A 27286-nucleotide genomic window follows, 5' to 3' on the forward strand; every position below is an offset into this window, starting at 1 on the left:
GAGTCCTAGGTCCCATACATTTTGCTCAGTACACAGGATCAGAGAGTTATTGCAATATCGTGTCTATACTTTTTACTAAAATCCTATTAAGAGTGTTGGTCATTCATTTATTTATCATGTGTGGAATTAATTGCTTAACTTTTGGCTTTTTATAATTAAATGTTATTTTTTATTTAAAGATTACCTTCCATCTTCTTTAGCGCTGATTTTTGTGAGTTTGAATGTGTTTGATTTATAGGGTATGACTATCCCTGTACCAGCTGCTCTTGTGTTAGCACATCCCAATAGATTTTTTTCTTGGGATATTTCTCCTCTATCTAGGTTCCAGTTCACAAGCATTTTCAATAATTGCCTGATAGCTCTGGGCTTGCCAGTTGAACATTACGGCACTCATTCATTCAGGATGGGGGTGCAACATGTTCGGCAGAGTTAGGTTGTTCTGCTGAGTCAATTAAACATTTAGGTAGCTGGAAGTCTTCTGTTTTCAAAGGTTATTTATGAAGCGATAAATTACAGAAGTAGCAGCGCTCCCTGCGAGTTTGTTCTTTGGGAGACCCAGGGCCTTATGCCACCCGCCGCTAGGGGGGATTTGGAGCTCTTTTCACTTTTGCCCTCAATAAGACATAGAGGTTTTGTGTCGTTCACCTCCATCTCGGTCACCCAAACAACTCCGTTTTCCCATGCCTTGGTTAAAAGTTTAATGATTATATGTTATTAATGCTTTGTTATAAATTTTCGCATTTCAGGATTTTTGGGAGAAGATTGTCGGGTATGGATTATAGGACACTCTTTTGTTTTCTGGGCTAGCAGACACCCTTGTGTTAAGTCAGGTCCTTGCGGAATCCGCTGGATTGGGTTGAGAAGGTTTAGGTGGAGTGGTCTTTTGGACCTTCTTTGCCATTCAGAAAGTAAGTGGGGGGTCCCAGATTGTTTAGTGGTACATTTAGGTGGTAATGATCTGGGTACTTGTAAAGGAGTGAAGTTGATTATTGCCATATAGCGGGATCTGAAGATAATTTCTGAACATTGGCCACACATTAAGTTCTGTTGGTCAGAAGTCATCCCGCAGAGGTTTTGGCGTGGTACCCACAGTGGGCCAGCTATAGATAGGATTAGGAAAAAGTTGGATGCTGTAGTGTCCAGATTTGTAGTTGGATTAAATGGGTGAGTTGTAAAGCACCCGCGTCTTAGTTATAAGGAGGAGCATTTGTATAGGCCAGATGGGGTTCACCTGACAGAGGAAGATTTAGAGATATTTGTCACAGCCATTCTGTTTTGTTTGGCGTAAATTCAGGGCGTTTAGGGTCTTGGTGGCGTGATGTTATCAGTGTACACGTTTGTGTGGCGGAAAGTAGTGCTCATCGGCGGCTCAATTTAACGCAGCAGATCTTGGCTAGCATTCCCCCTTTGAGAGAGGCGAGTCGGTCACTACTTTATGCGAGGACCAGGTCTCCATCTTAAGGAGGGACCAGCACTGGGCTATTTAAGGGGGAAGTGGTAATACCCAGGATGGTTTGCGCACTGGGGTGAAACACCACCTCATTTTTGGTAAATAAATCCTTATATGGGCTGTGGACCGAGGGAGCACTGCTTTTTTCGCCACCAGGCTTAGTTAAAGCTTAAGAGAGGTGTGAAAATAATAGAACTATGGGTGACTTAAAATCCCTGTAAGGCAAAACTTAAATATACAAAACAAAAAAATACAATGGATTGTCAGATCTGGTTTATTAGCTGAAATTCTTCTGGAAAACAGTGGTACTACAGTTTGTCTATGCATATGTCTTTGTATTGGCTCTTTTTTATGCTGTAGCTTAATGTCCACCAATAGCCCCTCTAGAATAGTATCAGATCGCACAAGAAGGGCTTCCTTCCTCTGTATTCTCTAAGTAATTATCTAATCCGAGCACTGCAATATTATAATAATAATGCATAATAATGGAATATGCATTATTATTATATAATAATGCAATATTAGCAATATTATGTTCATATGCAAAACATATGTTACTGTCTCCACTATGATGTGCTTAGGCACCTTGTTGTACTTTATGGTTTAGCAGCATATAGAGAGTTGCAGAATCTTTGTGGCACTTGTGACACAGTTGGGATAGGGGTCCCTCTCCACAGCAGCCGAGGAAACAGGACACAAGTCTGGGGTTCTCGTAAAAAACTGGTCGGCGCCAGTTTTTATTGTGCAATATCAACAATCAAAGATTCAAAACACAAAATAAACCCTAGCCCGGCTGGGTACTAACTAGACATCAAGTTCCCTCACTAACGGAACACTAAACAAATCTCCAGCCACAGTACCATCTGGTTTGTAGCCAGCAGTGTCTCAGAGCAAGCTAACCTGCAGGCCTGCTCTCCCAGGTATGAGACACTCAGCCCTAACTAGACCAAGCATATATTAGCCACTTACAGGTGCAAGCCCTGATGAGCCTGCTACAAGGCTGAAAGGCCCAAGACCTGGAGTGGCCTGTGGATGGAGTCCTCCTTCTCCTCACATCCACACCCTCAGGACCCAAACCGGCTTTTCACAGAAGCCGACATTACTAGTCTGCTTTTCTAACAAACTTCTCCTGGGGGTTTTAAAAGACATAAGACAGGAATCTGGGACAAATATAGAAGCCATTCCACACTTCTCCAGTGCTTCTATCAGATATCCCCCCCTTTGTTTTGACCTGTGGGGCAGAACAGCTGCAGCCCCCAGGCAATGGACACATGACTAAGCATCTGCATTGGCCAGCTGGTTTCCTGGCCTGTGTTCTACTGTAAATTTAAAGGTTTGTAATGCCAAGAACCATCTCATAATTCTCGCATTGCTGTCTTTGTTTTCTGACATCCACTTCAGAGGAGCATGGTCAGTGATCAATCTGAACTTCCTTCCCACTAAGTAGTACCTGAGAGTTTATAATGCCCATTTTATGGCCAATGCTTCTTTTTCGATGGTAGCATAGTTTCTCTCATGTACATTTAATTTCCGGCTTAAGAAAAAAATTGGGTGTTCTTCACCCTCTTTGCTTTAGGACAGGTTCGCTCCTATGCCTACATCTGATGCATCAGTTTGTACAACAAACTCTCTGTCAAAATCAGGGGTCATCAGAATTGGTTGGGCACATAACGCTATTTTTAACTCTGGAAAGCATTCTCTGCTTCAGGACTCCATTCCACCATGACTTTCTTTTTGCCTTTGGTAAGGTCAGTCAGTGGGACTGCAATGGTGGCAAAATTGGGTATAAACCTCCAATAATACCCAGTGATCCCTAAGAAGGCTCTCACCTGCTTCTTATTTAGGGGTTGTGGCCAGTTTTGTATTGCCCCAATCTTACTGAGCTGTGGCTTTATCAAACCTCTGCCAATGGTGTACCCAAGATACTTTACGTCTTCCATCCCTAGAACACTTTTTTGGGTTGGCTGTCAAACCTGCCTTATAGATGGAGTCCAACACTGCTTGTACTCTGGGCAAGTGAGACTGCCAATCAGGATTATGAATGACCACATCATCTAGATAAGCAGTAGCATACTGTCTATGGGGCCTTAGAATCCTATCCATCATCCTTTGAAAGGTAGCAGGCGCCCCATGTAGCCCAAAGGGCAACATCTTGTATTGAAACAACCCCTCTGGTGCAGAAACAACGGTCTTTTCTTTGGCGTTCTCAGTTAACGGCACTTGCCAATACCCTTTGGTTAAGTCAAGAGTAGTAAAATATCTGGCTGTCCCCAGCCTTTCAATTAGTTCATCCACCCTAGGCATAGGGTAGGCATTGAATTTTGACATACTGTTCAATTTCTGGAAGTCATTGCAGAATCGCACACTCCCGTCGGGCTTAGGAATGATGACAATGGTACTTGACCACTCACTATGTGATTCTTCAATAACACCCAACTCTAACATTTTTTTAATTTCCTTCGACACTGACTCTCTTTGGGCTTCTGGTAACCTATAGAGCTTTAGGTTAACCTTAACCCCTGGGTCAGTGATTATGTCATGTTTAATGACCGTGGTTTTCCCTGGTATGTCAGAGAACAGCACCCTATTTCTGATCAGAAATTCCTTTACTTCCTGCTGTTGACAGGCTGACAGGGTTTTTGCCACTGTCACTTCAGGTACCACGGGCCCTGGGTTTACTGAAGGGGCTCGGACGGCTGACAGTGCTGCTCTATCCTTCCAGGGTTTTATAAGATTTACATGGTATATCTGTACTGGCTTTCTTTTCCCCGACTGGTAAACTTTATAATTGACTGGCCCCACTTTTTCCAAGATTTCAAAGGGTCCTTGCCATTTAGCCAAAAGTTTACTTTCTACTTTGGGAACCAACACCAACACTCTGTCCCCAGGAGCACAGTTGCGTAAGCGAGCATTGCGGTTGTACACCCTCTGCTGTGCCTGTTGGGCCTGTTCCAAGTGCTCTCTTACTATCGGCACCACAGCAGCAATTCTTTCTTGCATTTGGGAAACATGCTCAATAACTGTTTTATATGGACTGGACTGCCCCTCCCATGTCTCTCTGGCAATGTCAAGTAATCCCCTTGGCTGTCTCACGTACAATAAATCAAAAGGGGAAAACCCTGTGGAGGATTGGGGAACCTCTCTTATGGCCAACAGCAAATAAGGTAACAAGTAATCCCAGTCTCTACCATCTTTGTCCACTACTTTCCTTAGCATGTGTTTTAAAGTTTTATTAAACCTCTCCACTAACCCATCGGTCTGGGGATGGTACACAGAGGTTCTTAATTGGTCAATTTTAAAAAGGCAGCATAACTCTTTCATGATTTTTGACATGAATGGGGTACCTTGGTCAGTCAGGATCTCCTTAGGTATTCCCAACCTGCTGAAGACATGGACTAATTCTCTAGCAATGGTCTTGGTTGATGTATTGCGTAATGGTATCGCTTTTGGGTACTCCTGTAGCGTAATCCATTATTACCAGAATATATTGATGGCCCCGGGCAGATTTCATTAATGGCTCAACCAAATCCATAGCTATTCTTTCAAACAGAACCTCAATAATGGGTAACAGAACCAGGGGACTTTTGAAATGTGGCCTTGGAGCATGATACTGACATTCAGGGCAGGACGCACAATAGTCAGATACCTCTTTATGGACCCCGGGCCAGAAAAACCTCTGCATAATTCGCTCAGTGGTCTTCTCTACCCCTAGGTGGCCTGCCGTTATATGGCAATGGGCAAGATCCAACACTGTTCTTCTGTAAGCTTTGGGAAATATTCATTGTTCCACAATATCTTCCCCCTTCTTAGTCACCTGATACAACAAATCTTGACATACTGCCATGTGAGGATATGACAAAGGACTATCGGGGTCTATGGGTTTACCATTGATCACCTTGACATTCTCCCTGGCTTTTAACAGAGTAGGGTCATTTAACTGCTCCACGGCAAAGACCTCTCTTCTGACCTCTAAATCAGGCAGACGATCAACTGGCTCAACAACACTTCCCACCTCAGTGGGAGGCACATCACTTGGCAAGCCACCACCACGCTCCGCATTCTCTAGTTCGCCAATCATACTAGAAAAAGGAAACATCTCTGACTCTGAAGACACTTCCTCTACTACTACACCAGTAACCTTCTCAAATGGGTCAGGGTGATTTACCTCTGTGCAATATTGGCTTTCCCACAACTTACAGAAGTGAGCAAAGTCTCTCCCCAATATGGCATCATACATTAAGCCATGTACCAAACCCACAGAGACTATCGCGGAACCACATGGTGTCTCGATGTTCACTTCTGCAGTAATATAATACTGAGTATCCCTGTGTATGCAGGTCACACCAACAGTTTTCCCCTTACACTTCAAGGGGTCCACCAGCTCAGCTTTCATAAGTGTCACCAGAATCTAACAGTGACTCTACTCGGTTGCCCTCTACAGTGAGTACACACATGTGCTTATCAGTCTCAGCCTGCCGGTCAGCAGTACAGGCTGTCTGTGCAAAGATAGACCCCCTGCGGTGGACATGAGCAGTATCACATTGCATAGGTTCAGAGGTAAGTGAAGAATTAGCTGTAATATTGGAATAGGGATATAGTGGTTCTTGTTTGTGCTTGAATTTCCGCAGCTCGAAATTGGTAAAGATTGAAGTTGGGTGGGTATATGAGCGCTGGTGTAAGAATATACAATATCTGCCTAAGAATCTAAAATACGTTGGTAGATGATGGTGCAATTGATACTGAAGTCAAAATTAGTGATTGGATGATAGTGAATGCAAAAAAAAATTAAATTTAAAATAAAAATATAAAAATAAAATTTAAATGAAAGTATAATTGAAAAAATGAAAAAAATGAAAAAAATAATAATAAAAATAAATAAAAAGATAATGAAAGTTCAGAAATAAATAATTAATAAAAAGTGAGAAAAGGAAGTAGGAAAGAAAGAAAGGAGTCAAGGAAAGAGATTGGCAGAAAAATATATTGAGCCTTCCGTCTCACATTAGATAAAATCTTTGATTGGGTACTTGCATCCTGTTTGGTTTGAGGTAAATTCTATTATTTTGTTAGTGGTTTTAATTTGATTTTTACACCCACTGCAGTTTTTGCAAAAGTGGAAACCTTTTGATGCTTTATTTGTTCTTACTCTTGTGTTCTCGGTTCTATAGAAACTATTGGTAAGTTGTTGTTTGAGGTTCTATGCCTTTCTGTATATAATGCATGGTTTTGCTGGCAGTATTTTCTTTGCTTCTTCGTCCAACTGCAGTATGTTCCAGTGTTTTGTTAGGATGTTTTCAATCTGTTTGTGGTTGCAAAGATTTTATCTCATGTGAGACGGAAGGCTCAATATATTTATTAGAATGCCCATGTGGCATTCAATATATTGGCCAAACCAAGCGGAAAATCAAAGTAAGAATATCCGAACATATATATAACATCAGAAAAGGCCTCACTACTCACAGCGTATCAGCTCACTTTCTACACAGTCACAACAAAGGACCCAAAAGGACTGAGGTTCATGGGCATTGAAAAAATAATACAAAATTGGCGAGGAGAAGATCTAATCAAAACATTGAAAAGAAAAGAAACTGAGTGGATCTACAACCTTAAGACACTGGAACCATATGGACTAAACATCAATATAGAACTAAAAGCATTTTTATAAATATCTTATTACTTTTTAAATAGCCAGTTTCATTCATAGCAATTGTTTAAAAACCTTCCTAGGCAATTTTTAATGGTATTTTACTAATTAGTATTCCTGCACAAACCATCCATGCAGATGATAAACACTTATATTTTTATATTCCATTTTAGTCTAATTTATTTTATTTATATTTAATTTTATTTATTTGCATATTTTTTAATATTTTTTGTATTTTGTTTTTGCTTTATTCTATTTCTATCTCTTCCCCCTACTCATTTTATTCCTAACTTTAATTTCCTTGATTTGGCATAAAAACAATATGGAGCCCAAAACATGTGCTTGCCTCCTTTTACCCACAACTTCCGGGACAGGATATCCTGTTTTTACTTTTTTTTTTCTCAATAAAGATTTCCCTATAAATAGTCCATAGAGACATCATCCCCCATCCTTGACAAAGGACCCTTGGAGGTCCAAAATGCATTGGAGAGTCTGAGGAAGTGCCCGGAGAACAACACTGCAGCCACCGCTACCAGTCCACCGAACATCCCCCGGCGCACTACATCATCAAGCGGCGCCAACCCGGTATGTCACGTAGTCACGGCTCGGACAGGAGTCCATAGCTGAAGTCTACTATTACACAAAGGTAGTCAGGGTGAGTTAGGTGGGACTAGGATTGCATCATAGCAGATCCAACTGAACTGGCACACCTCTAAATAGTCTATTAAGACTATAAACATTATTTTAACATTATTTTCATATTTTTGTATGCCAATCTCTTTCCTTGACTCATTTCTTTCTTTCCTTCTTCCTTTTCTCATTTTTTATTAATTATTTATTTCTGAACTTTCATTATATTTTTAGTTCATTTTTTATTTATTTATTTTTATTATTATTATTTTTTATTTATTTATTTTTTATAATTTTTTAAATTTTTTTAATTTTTTCAATTATACTTTCATTTAAATTTTATTTTTAAATTTTTATTTTAAATTGAATTTTTTTTTTTTGCATTCACTATCATCCAATCACTAATTTTGACTTCAGTAGCAATTACACCATCCTCTACCAACGTATTTTAGATTCATAGACAGAAATTGTATATTCTTACACCAGCGCTCATATACCCACCCAACTTCAATTAGCTGCAATATGGCCGAAGCCACCACATCGGAAACACTGAATCATATTATTATCTAGTCTTTTACAGGGTAGGAACTTTCCTGGCCTGGCTGGCCTGTCTCCAGGTTCCACACCCTCAGTCTTAGGTACATTCCAACGCCCAGCACCCTTCTCCCCAGGAACAGTCTTACCAGTGTCGGGAGTTCGCCGGTGCGTCATCGGGGCTCAGTGGGGTAGACTCAACAGCTCCTCAGCTGCCATGTACCTCTCCACCAGTTCGACTAACTGGTTTGCGGATTTAGGGTCTGCATGGCTCACCCACTTGCGCAGAGATGCAGGTAGCAATCATAGATACCGGTCCATCACGACTCTTTCCACGATTTGTGGTCCTATCAGCGTCTCGGGCTGTAGCCATTTGGTGGATAGATGGACAAGGTCATGCATCTGTGAGCGTGGCTTTTCCATTTGGAACTCCCAGAGGTAGACTCGTTGGGCACGAACAAATGTGGTGACTCCCAAGCGAGTTAGGATCTCCCATTTTAACTTATCATAGTCTTTTGCATCAGCCAGGCACAAATCATAGTAGGCTTTTTGTGGTTCACCAGATAGGAAGGGTGCCACAAGACTTGCCCACTGCTCTTTAGACCACTTCTCTCTTTCGGCGGTTCTGTCAAAGGCCATAAGATATGCTTCCACATCATAATTCTGCGTCTTCTTTTGAAGAAAGTGACTGACCCATATGGTGTGTTAGTTAGAAGAACAGGGGAAGCATCTCCAGACCGGACTACCAGCTGTTGTACCACCTCTCTTAAGGCCTGGAAGGTTTCCTCTATGGTGACTTGTTGTTGCCTCTGGGCAGTCTCCAAGGCCAATATTTGCACATTGGTAGCTTCCTGCTGAGCCCTGGTAGCTTTCTGCTGAGCCCTGGCAGCTTCATGCTGAATTTTGTTTGTTTCCTGCTAAGCTCTGGAAGTTTCTTGCTGAGCTCTGGTAGCCTCTTGCTGAGCTGCCATAGTTTGGAGCAAGGCCTTAACAATGTCTTCCATGTTGTCTTTAGGTGCCGGTTGGAAGCTGAATCTGGCTTCTCTAAGCATCTGCTGACGCCACCTTCATGGATTTCACAACTTCGTGTCTGTTCCTTTAAATTTTAAAGGAAAACTTTTTTCCTTGCTGCAATTTCAGTGTGTGATTGCCCACATTCTCCACCAATGGTGACACAGTCGGGATAGGGGTCCCTGTCCTGGGGAAGATGGACTCCATCTTTACACACAGAGCAGCTGAAGAAACAGGACACAAGTCTGGGGTTCTTGTACAAACTGGTCGGTGCCAGTTTTGATTGTGCAATATCAACAATCAAAGAAACAAAACACAAACTAAACCCTAGCCCGGCTGGGCACTAACTAGACATCAAGTTCCCTCACTAACGGAACACTAAACAAATCTCAGTCCACAGTACCTTCTGGTTTGTAGCCAGCAGTGTCTCAGAGCAAGCTAACCTGCAGGTCTGCTCTCCCAGGTATGAGACACTCAGCCCTAACTAGACCCGGCATATATTAGCCACTTACAGGTGCAAGCCCTGATGAGCCTGCTACAAAGGCCCAAGACCTGGAGTGGCCTGTGGATGGAGCCCTCCCTCTCCTCACATCCACACTCTCAGGACCCAAACCGGCTTTTCACAGAAGCCAAGATTACTAATCTGCTTTTCTAACAGATTTCTCCTGGGGTTTTAAAAGACATAATACAGGAATCTGGGACAAATATAGAAGCCATTCCACACCTCTCCAGTGCTTCTATCACACACTTTATGAATAAAAAATAACAATAATAAAGTGCACTACAATGTGAAAAGTGCACTTCCTTTCTTCAAACCAGGTACCACTGGGCTGGGTACAAAATGTCGAAATTATAACTGTCAACATTGTGATGTCTACACTATGAATTTCCACATTTTTATTTTTATGTTACTATCGACATTTTGACTACATCCTAATACCACGGTGTCAGTAGGAAACATTCTGGGGAAGAAAGAGCCTCTTGTATAGCCTCCCCTATTCTTAGGCTTTCTGTCATTTTCAGTAGTATGGTGATTATATTGTATTGTTGTTGTCGTTATTATTATTTTTTATTTATATGGCACCACAAGGGATCCATAATGCTATACACAGGGAAAAGATATACAACACTATTACATATATACACGGTGGGACCTAGTGATCAAGATACCATATGTACTAATCTTCTATGATTAAAGATCAAATTCTTCAAACTATTTTATCATCAAAACCAGTGGTAGTATGGAAAATGTAAGTTAATGGAATTTGATAGTTTTAAAGTTAAAGCAGGGGAGAAGTGACGATACGGCATAGCGCCACATAATGGCCCACTTTACCAGCTATACTGTCAAGGGTGCCATTATCAAGCAGCCAGGTGCAGGAGCCGTGAGGCAGAAACAGTGCCAGCTCCAGGGCCCACCGCTTCGTCCGATAGCACATGTCGCACACCCCTAGTTACGGCCCTGCACTTCACTACCAATCAAAATACAATTCTCCAAAAACCTCCCAGTCTGAAATGCTATTTATCACCTAGTATCTTGCTCAAAATACCTACAGCAGTATAGGGGTGTGCACCGGCCACTTTTCGTGTTTTGTGTTTTGGTTTTGGATCTGGATCTTTCTTCGTGTTTTGGATCTGGATTGGTTTTGCCAAAACCACCCTTCCGTGTTTTGGGTTCTGGGTTTTGTGTTTTGGATCTGTATTTTTTTTTTAAAAAAGCATAAAAACTGCTAAAATCACAGAATTTGTGGGTTTTTCTGCTCCTATGCTATTATTAACCTCAATAACCTTAATTTCCACTCATTTCCAGTCTATTCTGAACACCTCACACCTCACAATAGTGTTTTTATGTCCAAAAGGTTGCACCGAGGTAGCTGGATGACTATGCTAAGAGATACGAGTGGGCGGCCAAACACGTGGCCCATGTAGGAGTGACACTGCAGTGGCGGCAGACAGGATGGCAGTTTGAAAAACTAGGCCCCAAACAGTACATAATGCAAAGAAAAAAAAGAGGTGCAAGATGGAATTGTCCTTTGGCCCTCCCACCCACCCTTCTGTTGTTTAAACAGGAATGCACACTTTAACACACCAATCATTTCAGCGCCAGGGTCTGCCACACGACTGTGGCTGAAATGATTGGTTCGTTTGGGCCCCACTCAAAACAAGCTGGCAATTAATCTGTCCCTGCACAAACTGGCTCTACGGAGGCAAAATGTCGTCCTCATCCGCCTCATCCACCGATTCCTCACTCTCTTCAGTGTTGTGTACATCCTCATCCTCACAGAGTATTAATTCGTCCCCGCTGGAATCCACCACCACAGGTCCCTCTGTACGTTCTGGAGGCTGGTCTCCCTGGAAGAGTTGATAATTCATTTTTATGAACATCATCTTCTCCACATTTTGTGGAAGCAACCTCCTATGCCTTTCGCTGACAAGGTTCCCGGCTGCACTAAACACTCTTTCAGAGTACACACTGGAGGGGGGGCAACTCAGGTAAAATAGAGCCAGTTTGTACAGGGGCCCCCAAATTGCCTCTTTTCCCTGCCAGTACAGGTACGGACTGTCTGACATGCCTATTTGGATGCTGTCACTGATGTAATCCTCCACCATTCTGTCAATGGTGACAGTATCATATGCAGTGACAGTAGAAATTGTTGCCAGGTCCTTCAGTCCAGACCAGATGTCCAAACTTGGTCCTGCCTGCCCTGCATCACCACCAGCGGGTTGCTTAGGATACCTAAGTTTTTTCCTGGCAGCCCCAGTTGCGGGACAAAATGAAGAAGGAGCTGTTGACGTGTCACGCTCCGCTTCAGCTGACAGTGTTTTCACCAGCAGGTCTTTGCACCTCTGCAGGCTTGTGTCGGCCGGAAAGAGAGACACCACATAGGCTTTAAACCTAGGATCGAACACGGTGGCCAAAATGTAGTGGTCTGATTTCAACAGATTGACCACCCTGGCTTCATCCACAAGTCCCACAAGCCGAGCGGAAATGCTCCGTCTTAGCTCCTCCTTCACTTTCTCCAGCTGCTTCTGCAAAAGCCTGATGAGGGGAATGACCTGATTCAAGCTGGCAGTGTCTGAACTGACTTCACGTGTGGCAAGTTCGAAGGGCTGGAGAACCTTGCACAACACGGAAATCATTCTCCACTGCGTTTGAGTCAGGTGCATACCCCCTCCTTTGCCTATGTCATAGGTGGATGTATAGGCTTGAATGGCCTTTTGCTGCTCCTCCATCCTCTGAAGCATATAGAGGGTTGAGTTCCACCGCGTCACAACCTCTTGCTTCAAGTGATGGCGGGGCAGGTTCAAGAGTGTTCAAGTCTTCGGCACGCAGTTGCTGAATGGCGAAAGTGGGCAGAAATTTTTCGGGCTACCCAAAGCATCTCCTGCACGCCCCTGTCGCGTTTCAGAAAATTCTGCACCACCAAGTTTATTGTGTGAGCAAAACATGGGACGTGCTGGAATTTGCCCAGATGTAATGCCCGCACAATATTGGTGGCGTTGTCAGATATCACAAATCCCCAGGAGAGTCTAAGTGGGGTAAGCCACTGGGCGATGATTTCCCTCAGTTTCTCTAAGAGGTTGTCGGCAGTGTGCCTCTTACTGAAACCGGTGATACACAGCGAAGCCTACCTTGGAACGAGCTGGCGTTTCTGAGATGCTGCTACTGGTGACGCTGCTGTTGTTGCTGCGTAAGGTGATACATCTACCCAGTGGGCTGTCACAGTCATATAGTCCTTAGTCTGCCCTGTTCCACTTGTCCACATGTCCGTGGTTAAGTGGACATTGGGTACAACAGCATTTTTCAGGACACTGAGGACACTTTTTCTGACGTTTCTGTACAGTCTCGGTATCGCCTGCCTAGTGAAGTGAATCTAGACGGGATTTGGAACTGGGGACACACTACCTCCATCAATTGTCTAAATCCCACTGCACTAATGGCGGATACTGGATGCACGTCTAACACCAACATAGCAGTCAAGGCCTCAGTTATACGTTTTGCTTCAGGATGACTGCTGTCGTACTTCATCCTCCTCGCTAAGGACTGTTGGAGGGTCAATTGTTTAGTAAAAGTAGTGGTGTTCCTACTTCCTCTCTGGGATGATGAACTACTCCCAGCAGCAGCAACAGCAGCAGCGGCAGCAGTAGGCATAGCAATGCAGGATCCTCCGGAGAAATCCCGGATAGGAGAGTCAGTCATGCCAGTGACATGGCCTGCAGGACTACTTCCGATCCTGACTAAGGAGGAAATTGATGAGGAGGGAGTTGACAGTGTGGTTTGCAGGCGCTTGTATACAACAGGACAACGGGATTTAGGTGTCCCTGGACTGCTTACGGTCTTAGCCAAAGTTTCTGAACTTGACAGTAACTTTTTATTAACGCGCTGCAGGTAACGTATAAGGGAGGATGTTCCTAGGTGGTTAACGTCCCTACTCCTACTTATTTCACCTTTCCATATGGTACATTTGGCAAGATAGTTGTTGTCCGGATTTGGATAGAAATATTGCCAGACCAAAGAGGTGGAATGTTTGGTCTTCTGCCAGCCGGCTCTTTACTTATGGGACACAGGTGCACGCTTTTTTATTCTTTGTGGAGCGCACTTTGAGGGTTACACCACCCTTAAACAGACAGAAGCACGCTTGGCGCTGCTGCTTTGAGGATGCAGGTGCAGCTACAGCCCACACAATTCACAAAGACAGAAAAAAAAGGAAGAATTTTTTATTCTTTGTGGAGCGCACTTTGAGGGTTACACCACCCTTTAACAGACAGACGCACGCTTGGCACTACTGCTTTGAGGATGCACGTACAGTGCAGACAATTCACAAACACAGAAGAAAATGTTTTATTTTTGTTGGAGTGCACTTTGAGGGTTACACCACCCTTTAACAGAAAGACGCATGCTTGGCGCTGCTGCTTTGAGGATGCACGTACAGTGCAGACAATTCACAAACACAGAAGAAAATATTTTATTTTTGTTGGAGTGCACTTTGGGGGTTACACCACCCTTTAACAGACAGACGCACGCTTGTCGCTGCTGCTCTGAGGATGCAGATGCAGCTACAGCCCACACAATTCACAAAGACAGAAAAAAAAGGAGAATTTTTTATTTTCTGTGGAGCGCACTTTGAGGGTTACACCACCCTTTAACGGACAAGCCAGCTGGCCCTTTACTTATGAAAAACAGGCGCACGGTTGGCGCTGCTCCTTTGTTGATGCACGTGAAGCCACAGTGCACACAATTTACAAACACAGAAAATATTTTTTATTTGGTTTGGAGTGCACTTTGGGGGTTACAGCACCATTTAACGGTCAAACCAGCTGGCCCTTTACTTATGACACAGGCGCACGCTTGGCGCTACTTTGTTGATGCACGTGCGGCTACTGCACACACAATTCACAAACACAAAAAAATATATATTTTTATTTTTTTTGGAGTGCACTTTGGGGGTTACAGCACCCTTTAACGGACAAGCCAGCTGGCCCTTTACTTATGGGACACAGGCGCACGCTTGGCGCTGCTCCTTTGTTGATGCACGTGCAGCCACAGTGCACACAATTCACAAACACAGAAAATATTTTTTTATTTGGTTTGGAGTGCACTTTGGGGGTTACAGCACCCTTTAACGGTCAAGCCAGCTGGGCCTTTCTGATGCACGTGCGGCTACTGTGCACACAATTCACAAACACAGAAAAAATATTCATTTTTTTTGCACTTGGTGGGAGCACCCCTGATGGACAGAGCACCCCCTGGACAACACTACAGCATCCCTTTAGGACTGGGACACTGCACAGGACTTTGGAGTGGACACAGCCCCTATGGACGACTGACTGCACAACACAGTCCAGCCAGCCCCTATGGACTTTGGAGGAGTGGACACAGGCCCTGATTCAGAGCCGGACGCTCTGACCAGAGCGCTCGCTCTGAATCAGGGCCGTCCTATTTAAATTTGGAGCGGCCTTTTGGACGCTCATAGCTGTGGGTTACCACCCACAGCTTATGCGAGCGTCCATGATGATGGTCGCGATGGTCAAGACCATCACGACCATCGGGCTTGCGACGAGACACTGCAGTAAGGTCTCGCTGCCGCAAGCCCTGGAGTGATTTTGGCTCTATCAGAGCCAAAATCACTCCCACTGACATCACTAGTGATGTCAGTGGGGCCGGCCCCAGACGGTAGGTGTTCCCATGGGAACGCCTCCATCTGGCAGCCACGCACCCGGCACGCCCACCAAAGGGGGCGTGCTGTCAATCACCATCGACAGCACGCCCCCTTTGGTGCGAGATCCGGAGCGACAGCTTGGCTGTCGCTATCCGGGTCTCGCGTATGCGCACGACGGAGCTCCCTCCGTCGTGCGCATGCGCATTTGGTTACCATCAACCCGCTTGCGAATGTCCTGCGCTCGTGAGCGGGTCTGAATGATACCCACAGCCCCTATGGACAACATCAGCACAGCACAACACAGCCAGCCCCTATGGACTTTGGAGGAGTGGACACAGCCCCTATGGACAACAGCAGCACAGCACAACACAGCCAGCCCCTATGGACTTTGGAGGAGTGGACACAGCCCCTATGAACGACAGCAGCACAGCGCAGCACAGTACAGGACAACACTACACTGCACTACACAGCCCAGCCAGCCCTAACTCCCACCCTCCCTCTTCACTGTCCACAGCCGAGTGTGAAAATGGCGCCGACGCGGGTACCTTATATAGAATTCAAAACCCGCGAGACCCAGAAGGCGGGATGATGACGTTTTGCCTCGATTTCAGATCCGAGTCAGGCGGGAAAAGTCGAGCCTGACTCGGATCGGCCTCGGATCGGGGGGACTCGGGGGGGGTTCGGATTTCAGAAATCCGAACCCGCTCACCCCTACAGCAGTATAATAAATATAGATGAAAGGAACCAATAAACCTTTCAAACATTTTTTTAATACACATTATTCAGTTCCATAGTTATGATCCAAAATATGAAAATGCATAGGCATTGAGAATCCCCAGGAACATTTAGAGGGGAGATTGAAAACTCTTTGGTTCACATCCTGAAAAGTATACTCTGCATTGGACACCAATAAAAGCTATAGCATTATGCGTTTTATAGCCTCATCATCTACTCATCTACACTGAATATGATGTATAGATAGATAGATTTATTTTCCTTGCTGCTTAATATAATCATATCTCTGTGTTCATTTACACAAAGTTACATTCATATGAAGTATTAATGCTATTTATTTATTTATCTATGGATGCACCTCATTTCAATCATTTTAATATGTACAGTATCTGTCAATGTTGTCCTATCAAACTGAGCACTGTATAGGAATTATATAGTTTTCTTAATCTTTTTTTTGTATGTCAATGGTTTATTATGTGCACAAATATAAAGGCTAGAACTATGGTTGGATTGTGTCATTCCTTTGCAGCCTATAAGCTCTGTATGGAAAGATGCTGGACATGTGCATAGTGACATGCTGTCACAGTAGTAAGGCTGCTTTGTATGTCATATGGTGTATGTGCTTGGCTGAGGAGCCAATGGGGCGAAGCTGCCATATGTGGGATCCTGAGCCTACCCCCTTATTCATGACACCCTCATCTTTCAAATAACTTCCAAAACGACTGTCATATTACTGCTGTCATTTTTTTACTCACACTGTGAAAGAACAACTTATAGGACTATAAAGTGCACAAGCATGTTGTGTAATTCAGTTATTACTATTTGGGTAGTTAGGTTTATTCTCTGAATAATCTTTGTCATACCCTCCAGCTGCCTCTGAAGTTAACCAATGACTAGAAAGTTTTCACATACAGAAGCCTAGTTCAAATGTACAAAAGCATGATGAAATATATGATGAAGTATGCATTTTATTTACATTAATTAAAAAAAAAAATATTTAATTTTTTTAAAATTTAATTAATCTTTAATAAAATAATGCAAGAGAAACATTTGCATTGCTCAAATTATCACTCCTTGCTTCTACAATTTGGGTTCACTCCAATAATCCGCAATGGAAGCGAGTTGCCATTGCAACAGCATACACACGGCGGCAACGACACCCGAACTCGCACCCCTCGCGGCCCCTTCTTGTGTCAGAGTCGCACATTTTTGTACGCAGCCCTGTTGGGCTGCGAACAAAAAAACGCAACTGGTGATACCGTAAGTGGGGCATAGAGCAGCACTAACTCGCACCTTTGTATGATGCTTGCTAAATATATTGCCATGGTTTTCATTTTTGTTTTATCTATTATAACTATAATGTCTGAAGGGTACAAGGACTTGGTAGATGCAGTGAGGTCCCCTGTATTAAGATTTTTATGGCTCTAATTTAACCAACCTCTAACATGTTCCATCTCAGTAACATACATTGATGTATTCTACTAATGTAATATTAAAATCAAATATTTTATGTTTAAATTGTTTTTATCATGAGATAATATAAAGTATGACCTGTCAATATATACGTATCCATGGTCCAAACATATTTATGATACATACGAGGAATAACAACAGTTATGGAGAATACAGTGTTGGAAGCAGCAGCCTCCCTGGACCCTCTGCAGTCCAGCACATAGCAGCAAGTGATGGGCTGAGAAGGGAGGCTACTGCAGCAGTCTCCTCTCTCTTGGTGCACGATGTGCCACTGTGCTGCTATACAGTGGCGAGCGGTAGTGGGCGGGTAAGAAGTGTTTGAGGGGGCTATGATTGAATATTCAAGAACGGTTTAAATAGAGGTGGTTAGGAAAAAAATTAAAAAACGAAGATGGACAGGACTTTGTAACAAGTTACCCAGAGGAGCCAAATCTTGTTAACTGAAGTCAATGAATTGTTGTGTTTTAAATATGTGTGGTTTGTGTGAAGAAAAAGGAGGGGGTCCACATCCCTCCATGTCACCACATTTTGATATATGGAGGCACTGTAAATGAATCATATATTTTTTAAAAATGTGCGGGTTTGGTTTCCTGGAAATTAACACACCCGTGTTTAGGGGTTCCAAGTGATTCATAGTCCCAGCTTGGGTCTTCCCGCCAAGTTCGCCCCCCAAAATTAGTCAAAACAACATCATCCCAGACGTCGGATCTCGCGTGTTTTGGATTACATATAAAAGTCCCTCCATGATCGGGCGCCATTTCACACAGGAGAGTGGAGGGAGAGGGTGTGGTACCATGGGCTGGAGCACTGGGTGGCACTGTGTTAAAAACAACCCGCGGTATAGCAATCCATTAGGATGCCATTACATACCTGCTTACTTTCTTATTTTCCTCTCCGGGAGAGGAGATGCAGGTGGGAGGTGATGGGGCGTGACCAGACTCTCTGTGGTATTAGGCCCCACCCCTCGCAGGAAAATGCAGTGATTTTCACATATTTAAATAGAGGGTGGGGCCAAGTGACGCAATTCTTATAGAACACACAATTCTATAGTGTATTAGTGTTTGTCACACACACTGCAGTACAAACAAACAGGCTAGCTACTGTCTGTGTTGCTGTTGATTGTTTTTTGTTTCTTAACATAAACCTGAACCTTTTTTCTGTGGTATACTTATTGTTTATCTGTCCAAAAAATACTCAACTGTGGTATGAGGCCTCTGCACCCCAAGAGACCTCTTTGTTTTGAGTTTTTTTCCACCAGTTATATACAAAAAAATTTAAAAAAAATATTTTTTCCTATTTAAAAAAACCTGGTCTTGAATTTAAAACTTATATTGTGCTTTTCAAGAAGTGTGTGTTCAGTTCAGATGAGTGAGGCAGCGTGTATTACTGTTCTATGTGCAGTGGTGTCCCACCCTTAATCTGCACCCCAAAAACATTCTCACAAAGACCTATTCCTCCAAGTGCATGCAATTAATTTCCTGTATTTTTTTGTGTAAAAAACAAAGCCATTAGTGCAAAAAATGTACATAGTGTGTATGCTTCCAGCTTAAGTGACGGTGTGTTAAAACAGGCAAATCAGTTCCCAAAAAAACCCCACCATGGCCCGTATTCAATTTGAGGCAAAAAGCCGGAATCCGCTGAAAAGTTTCGCCGGTGACGTAATTTTGCCAGGCGGAAAAGTATCGCCGTATTCAATTTGAAAGACTTTCCACCTAGGCAGAAAGTCAATGCAATGTAATAGGCGGAAAGTTTCGCCTATGAATAGCAGGCGGAAAAAAGTGCAGAATTGGGGTTTTGGGGTGCAACATTGCAGGAACCCCCATGCAGCCTTCAGACAACCCCCAAACGTAAACTGTGTCAAAATTTAAAAAAAAAACACTTAAGAACACCCGAAAAAATCACTTTGAATTTGGGAGCGAAAAAAAAAATGTTGGGGGACAAAGTTAAAAACTAGCGAACTATTCTCTGGTGGTGTCCCCAAGTATGCCCCAGGTGTTTTTTCTATTGCAGGGGCTTGCAGCAGGTGGATTTTACACAATTTTTTAAACTTAACTTTAGCAACTTTAAAATATGCTTGCCCCAATTTTCAAGTACCCCAAATTTGCTGGGATAAGTTATTTTCTGCAAAAAAACCTCCTGAATACTATTCTGCACCACTTATACAAAAACGCTATTTAGCAGCTATTGAGCCCGTTTAAAAACACAAATACCTTCAGCAAGCCAAATCATGGGGTACCATAGCTAACCCCCATGTCAGAGCATCTTTTGAGGGGTGTCAGGCTGATTTCCTCAAAACTGACAGTACTTTCTGCTTGTTTAAGTTTCGCCGGGTCCCGTTTTCACGTACTTTCAAATTGAATACGAGGAATACGTGGGCATGTGCACGATACTTTTCCGCCTGCAAAACACGCGATGTAGGCGTAAAATCCGGGAGACGGAAAAGTCAAATTGAATATGGCTTTATGGCTGAAAAACAAACTGTGTGTTCACAAACTTCACAAATCCCTGAGGAGAGTCTGACATTTCTGACACTGTAATCATAGAGATTCCTCCTTCCACCACCCTTTAAAATGTGAGGATGAGGAGCAGTAGTAAAGATGGTGAGACAGAGGACAATTGAGGATGCTACTGTGGAAGTGCAACATGGATGAGGGGGATATTTGTGTATCTGATACTAATGAGGATGTTAATATGTGTTGGACGAGAAGTTGATAAAATTTAGGTGGAGGATGTTGTTTGTGTCAATTTAAGTCAGCCACCAGTGGCAGCAGTTCTTGCCCATGATAAGATGAAGGCCATTGTCATGCCTGGTAATAAAACCAAAAATTCACCTCTTTGTGTACATTATTTTTACCCAACTACTGACATTTGTCAAGCCATCTATACTGTTTATAAGGCCAAAGTAAGTAGAGGTGCTCATCTAGGAACCTCCTCCCTGTTTGTCATGTGCAGTGAATTCACACAAATTATTTGGGAAAATCTTAAAAATCCTGTAAAATAATAACGAGCAGCCCAGCATCAGCTACCAGCAGCATGGATAGAGCCCTGCACATGCAATCTCCACTGCCAACACTTTCATCATCAATCTCCTCATTAGGAGGTAGTCCTTCTGCATCCAATTTGTAAAGGCTAACTGACTCCTCCCCTATCCAGGATTCCGCAGAAGTATCCTTGTGTGCTAGGGCTGATGCTGCTGCTGGGGGTGAGTCTTCATCACAGAAGGGGACCAAGAAGACTAGTTTCAAACAACAATTGACTGTGAAACAATCCTTTGCAAGAGGAAGCAAGTATGAAAGTTGCCATCCAGTTTCACAGTGGATCACTGAAGCCATGATATGTATGCAAGCATTAGGGGCCTCATTCAGCTTGGATTGCACATTTGTGTTCGTACGCACCTAATCGATGTTTGCAGTCTGCGCATGTGTATGCACCGCTGTGCACATGCATGAATATGCCACAGCGGATACACAGAGCCATTACAGAGTGATTGACAGGTAGCGCTGTTTGTGGTTGGAGAGGGGGGGGCGGGGGAACGCAGGTGTGCCTGTGCATTTGAACGCCATTACAGAGGAATGCATAATTAAGCCCCTGCGATGGCATACACAGCTAGAGGTCTAGATGGCGACAGGAAGTTTCGCAGTTGTGAGTCAGGTCAAGCTCAACCACAACTGTGCGTATGGGTCCAATGTTACTCGATGGTACCGATGTTTTCTCTGACTTGTGGATGTATGTAAACTGGTGGGCATTTTGGTATAGTGCTGCGATTGCATTAAATGGCATAATTTTGTAATGTGCGAGTGCGTGCAAACATGCGATCCAAGCTGAATGATGCCCTAGATCTGCATGCAATATCTGCCATCAATGCATCTTGTTTTAGACAGCTAGTTGAGGTCCTGTATCCCCACTATCAAATTTCATCTCAATTCCATGTTACCAAAACAGCAATTCCTTTCCTGTACCAGGACTTTAAAAACCTTAATCTAGTCTAGAAAATGCCATTGTGTCGAGTATCCACTTAACCACAGATATGTAGACAAGCGGTACTCATCAAACAAAAAATTATATGATTACTGTATGGGCCTGTTTCAGCAAGGATCGCTATTCTGCTTATACGCACGCAACGCAGTTGCTAATATCAGTGGTGATATGTACATTTAAATTGTGATTGCAGCCTAACTGGTGCGCCTGCGTTCAACCAACCACCACCCGTCACCACCCACAAACGACACTTCCTGTCAATCACTCTGCGATGGGTCATCGTGGTCACTGCGATCGCAGTACCGTTTGCAGCATCTGGTTCCCATTTGAAATAGTATCCAATGAAGTGAGAGCAGACACTGCCAGCCTGAGTTAAACTACTGGAAATGCAGGTAGAGAAACAGAAGGAGGAGAGGAAACAATGTGATTCAGCTAAGTAAGTTGGACTTGTAGATCAAGTTCTTTATTCACTTTGCCAACTCAAGAGTTGTCAATATTTTGGAATTGGATCACTACATTTTGGCAACCATGCTTGATTATAGGTTATACATAACTTTCCAACTGATTCAGATCTTAAGAGATGCAAAGAGCTCCTTGCAAGCAAGTTGTCAGCTCAAGTGGCACATGACACTTAGACTTCTCCTGCTTCAGTTTCTCTTGCAAATGCTGCTGCCAGGAAAAACTTATCTTTTCCAAGAGACCCACTAATGACGAGGATGAGTCAATGCACCAGAGTGAAACAACATTATAACATCTGGTCAGGCTTAAAACAGTTACCCAAAATTATTGATTTCTTTACTAGGACCCAATCTGATACACTAAGCATCAATAGAATGGTGGGGGATTATTTTAATGACAATGTGCAAATTACCATGTCACACAGTCCCTTTGAATACTGGGAGGAAAAAGGCAATTTGGAGATCCTTCTACAAACTAATTTTGCTTTACTTAAGCTGCCACCCTTCAGTGTGTACTCAGAAAGAGTGTTTAGCATGGCCAGACCTTGTGAGTGATCAGCAACAGGGGCTACTTCCTCAAAATGTGGAAAAACTGATGTTCATAGAGAAACTACTAATTCTATGAGGAAGACCTTTGCTGCCAATTACAACAAAATACATAGACTTGTATAATGGAGGGCATGAGTTAATATTGTGTGATAAGGATAATAACACTGACGAGGGTGAGGATGAGGATGATAATGACATTTTACAACTGTAGAAATTATTAACAATACTGTTAGTTGCCTTAAGCCCATTGGTAGCTTGTTTTGTGGGCGGCCCAAACAAACCAAGCACTTAAGCCACAGTTACTGTCACTGAAGTGCTTGGTTTGTTAAACTGTGCATGTCCTTTTTAATATACAACAAAAGGGTGGGTCAGAGGGCCCAAGGACAATTGCAGCTTGCACCACTTTTCTTTTTATTGTACTTTTCTGGATTGTACTTTAATAGGACATTGTTGACAGTCTTCTGGTTTGCAAGACCCATTTCTCTGTTTTTCTTTTCTTTATAGTTATAACTACTTCTCTGTTTGTATAATCATTAATCAATCAAACAGAGGCATGCTGCTTTGCCTGGCTTCCACACTACATGTTTGCCTGGCCCATTTCTGTATTTATTTTCTTTACAGTTATAACTGCTTCTCTGTTCGTATAATAAATCAATCAATCAATGCTTTACCTGGCACCCACTTCATAAATAGCATTAAAAACTTTACCTACATTTCCCTTTACTTGCCTCAGGCCTCTGATCTAGTTTTTGATTAATGAAAACATTCTATAGCATCATATAGTTTTACATTAAACTGTCATCCAGTCTTCCACTGCATGCCATTATGTTTCCTAGATGTGCTATATTCTTTTAAACTGCCATGTGTTTGTGCCGCTGCTGCGTTGCTTAATTTAGCCAGTCAGCCCACTGCTGTGAGGTGGTCAAAATTAACTGTAAATTAATGTTACTGAGGTCAATAATACTGTACAAAACGGTGCAAAAACTGTCCCCAAATGTAATGATTTTAGCTGTTTTTATCGATTTTTAAAGAAAACCAAAACACTTAAGGGTGGTTTTAGGAAAACCAAAACATGATGATGAATTAGAACCAAAACATGGCGGTCTGCGCACTTCTCTATTATTCTTATACTTCTACTCATATGTACCCTAACACATGTTTAGCAAAAGTGAAAACACATAGAAAATAAAAGAAAAATTTCACATGGATACTATGTAAATGTATTCCTATATGCAGTTTAAATTTAAACACCTTGTATCCGGGAATAGTAACTTAAGTCTCTCTCCTGCTCACTGAATTTTCTGTGAAAGTTGTTCCACAACAGCAGGTGGAGATACCGCTGAGGCTTCCTTAGACACACATACACAAGGAAACTGCTGCAGTTGGGTCCGGCGCTGGTGATGTCACTGTGTCATCAGCCAGCCAACTCTACCGCTCCGCCTACAGTGACAGGTTCACTGTGTACCCTGCCCCTCCTATGTCGATACTGAAGCCACGAGCCACACAGGTTCTACAGCCTTATGGCCTCTACACCGGGGCTCTCCACATAATCTGTGAACCACCCTGGCTGCACACTGCAGAGGTAAGTAGGCTGGGGAAAATATACATGCGGAAGCCATTTATAACTAGAAGCCTATATACTCAACCCAAGTGACAATATATACAGGGCAGGGCAGAAGCAGGTCAGGTCCGGTTCCAGTTCTGGCAACATGATATCCAATGAACAGGGCAAGGGCATAGGCAGGTCAAAGTCCGGTTCTAAGGCCTAGCAATGGGGTATCCAATATGCAGGGCAAAAACATAGGCAAGTCAAAGTCCATTTCCATAGGTCTGGCAGCAAGGCATCCAAAATACAGGGCAAAGGCAGAGGTACAGCTGACCAGCTCAGAGCCAAGAGTCAAGCATCTGTAAAAAGACTAATCACGTAGCAATCAGTGTTAGATGAGATGCCCTTAGAAACTGCCTGGCAGATTGAGTGTTAGCGCCAGTCTGTGCCTGCTCTACAGTTCAGGCACCTGAACTTCCGGCTGTTAGAATGCAACAGCCTAGAAGCCTCCACGCAGGTTTCCAACCTCTTCCTTAGCACTGCGCCAGCGGCAATGAATCACAAGTACAGGGCACGTGGTGAACAGACTGCTGATGCTGATAAAAATATTAGTAGTAACTGATGGTACAGCCTGCTGGTCTTCAGCTGTGCCAATTCTGTTGGACAGCTCTATTTTACAATTCAGGTCTAACAACATATATGCAGAACATAGGAGGATGCAAGACATATAAAGATTACTGCATATACAGTGCCAACTGAACCTGAAAAACTATAGTTAGTGAGTAGTCTACTTAATATTAAATATAAGATCTGCACTTACTTGATGGAAGCCCAGGTAGTCTACTATTGTGGCTGAAGCATAGAAAATCATCCCTTCTGTACTCACAACGAGAGCAAATCCATTCAATGACTGAGGAAAAGACAATACACATATAGGTTAATGAATAACAAAGAGTATATGAATAGTATATACAAGTGTTAGGTCCTCACATTTAGTTGAGAACACACAGACTGATACAACTTTTATACCAAAGTCCTGGGTCTGACCCGGGGGTTGGAACACGGTTCAAATTCGGATTAAACCCGAAACTTACCCCTTTAATACATGCAGCGCCGACCCAAGATATTCCCAAGTCGGCGCCGTTCACACCGGAGCCGGGTCTGCAGTGACCCAGCTGTTACGGCATTGCAGTGGACGCTTGGAGATGATGTCATCTTCGATCGTCACTGAAGCCGGCCAATCGGGCGGCATTCGACACGATCTGTGTCAATGTGACCTTACACTGCAAAGTACCCGAGTTGGATCCCCGGGTCCCTGGACCGGGTGGATCCATTTACATAGACAAAAATCACAGGTTTATGTGCATCAAACCGGGATTTTTAGGTCGGTGTAAAAGGGGTATGATAGTGCTTATTCCACATGAGGAATTCTGGCTTTCGGATGATCAAAAAAATACACTTTTAAAAGTGGTCTAATAAACTGACAAAACACTGTTAAATAAGCCACATCTGCAAAATATTATGTAACAAAGAAGTAAGTGGAAGTGTACCCTTTAATGAAAGTCTTTTACTGCAAACACAGCCGCAATTTGTCAAACACTCCTAATGATTATAATGATTATTAGTGCTTTTCTTCTGATTGTATCAGCAGTATGCAGTACAGGTACCTTTTTGTATGATTATTAATTCTTTAAACTTGTTCTAGAGAGTGGAAATCAGTGAAATAATTTCTAAAATAAATAAAATAAGTATCTGAAGACTTTTCCAGAGTGTGGAAGCTGCTATAAAACTTGTAATTTTTCGGTGAGTACATCTATTTTTTTTCATCATTATCATTAATTGTCAAATGTCTGGTCATGATAGGCTGCTGGCATAAATAGGGACACACTGTAATACAATGAAGAAGAACATATAAATATAAACCAATGGCATAACAAGAAAATATGTTGTATTTTATCTAGGGATGTGTGCCGACCCCTGTGTTTTGGTTTTGGATCTGTATCTCCTTCAAGGTTTTGGATCTGGATTTGGTTTTACAAAACCACTACTGAGTGTTTTGGTTTTGGATCTGTACTTTTTTTTTCCAAAAAATGATATAAACAGCTAAAACCACGTAATTTGGGCCTATTTTTGTTCCTACAGTAATATTAACCTTAATAACAATCATTTTCAGGCATTTCCAGGCAATTTTAACCAGCTCACAACATTGATTCACTATTTTTCACCAATATAGGCCAAAGGCTGCAGTGAGCTGACTGTAAAAAGTAGTGTTAAAGTAAGAAACAGAGCAGCGCACAAATGCACGGCAGTTTAAATAATATAGGACATCTATGAAACATTGCCATACAGCAGTGGCAGACAGAATGGCAGTTTAATAAACTATAATAATGTCAGTCGGCAATGCCCTAAACTGCAAAATGTAAAGAAAAGAGGTGTAAGATAGAATTGTCCCTCCCACCCACTCTTATGTAGGATAGTAAAAAGGACATGCACAGTTTAACAAACCAAGCACTTTAGCGACAAGGACTGACACTTTTGTGGCTGAAGTCCTTGGTTTGTTTGGCCCCTCACAAAACAAATTTTGGAAGGACTACCTCCAATTATTAAGGAGGAGGTTGATAATGAGGGTGTTGGTGGAGGAGATTGCATGTGCTGGTCCAAACTGCTGGTAGCTAATACTGGACTGCTTGTTAGTTATGTACAAATTATTATAATTTTGTTAAACAAATTGCATGAACTCGCTGCAAATGATGTAACAGGGAGGAGGTGCCTAGATGGTTAACGTCCCTTCCTCTGCTAATGTTGGCTTTACAAATGCCTTCACAACTGTTGTCAGAATTTAGATTAAAATAATTCCACACCCAAGATGAGGATTTTCTGGCTTTCTTTTTATCACGAGCAAGAACTGCTGCCACTGGTGGCTGATTTATGCAAACAACATCCTCATCATCAACATCCTCATTAGCGTCAGATATACACAAATTTTCCCCTCATCCTCCTTTTGCATTTCCTCCACACTATCATCCTGATTTTCTATTATTTTACCATCTAATACTAGCACAGCCATCATGGCGTCAGTGATCCACTGTGCAACTGGGTGACAGCTGTTATACTTGCTTC

The 27286-nt window shown here is 42.8% G+C and overlaps 1 protein-coding gene across 3 annotated transcripts in view; it reads right to left on the bottom strand.

Annotated features, from left to right (window-relative positions):
* The window catches only part of AHRR (aryl hydrocarbon receptor repressor), a 459962-nt gene that overhangs the window by 155161 nt on the left and 277515 nt on the right, over nucleotides 1-27286 (bottom strand). For all 3 annotated transcript variants that reach the window (XM_088442311.1, XM_088442309.1, XM_088442310.1), the window contains one exon: nucleotides 24987-25076. In XM_088442311.1, the coding sequence (XP_088298437.1) occupies nucleotides 24987-25076 (90 nt within the window). The remainder of the gene's footprint in view (nucleotides 1-24986; nucleotides 25077-27286) is intronic.

Source organism: Taudactylus pleione, unplaced genomic scaffold (assembly GCF_031769625.1).
Source record: "Taudactylus pleione unplaced genomic scaffold, aTauple2 ptg000309l, whole genome shotgun sequence".
Taxonomy (NCBI): Eukaryota; Metazoa; Chordata; class Amphibia; order Anura; family Myobatrachidae; genus Taudactylus; species Taudactylus pleione.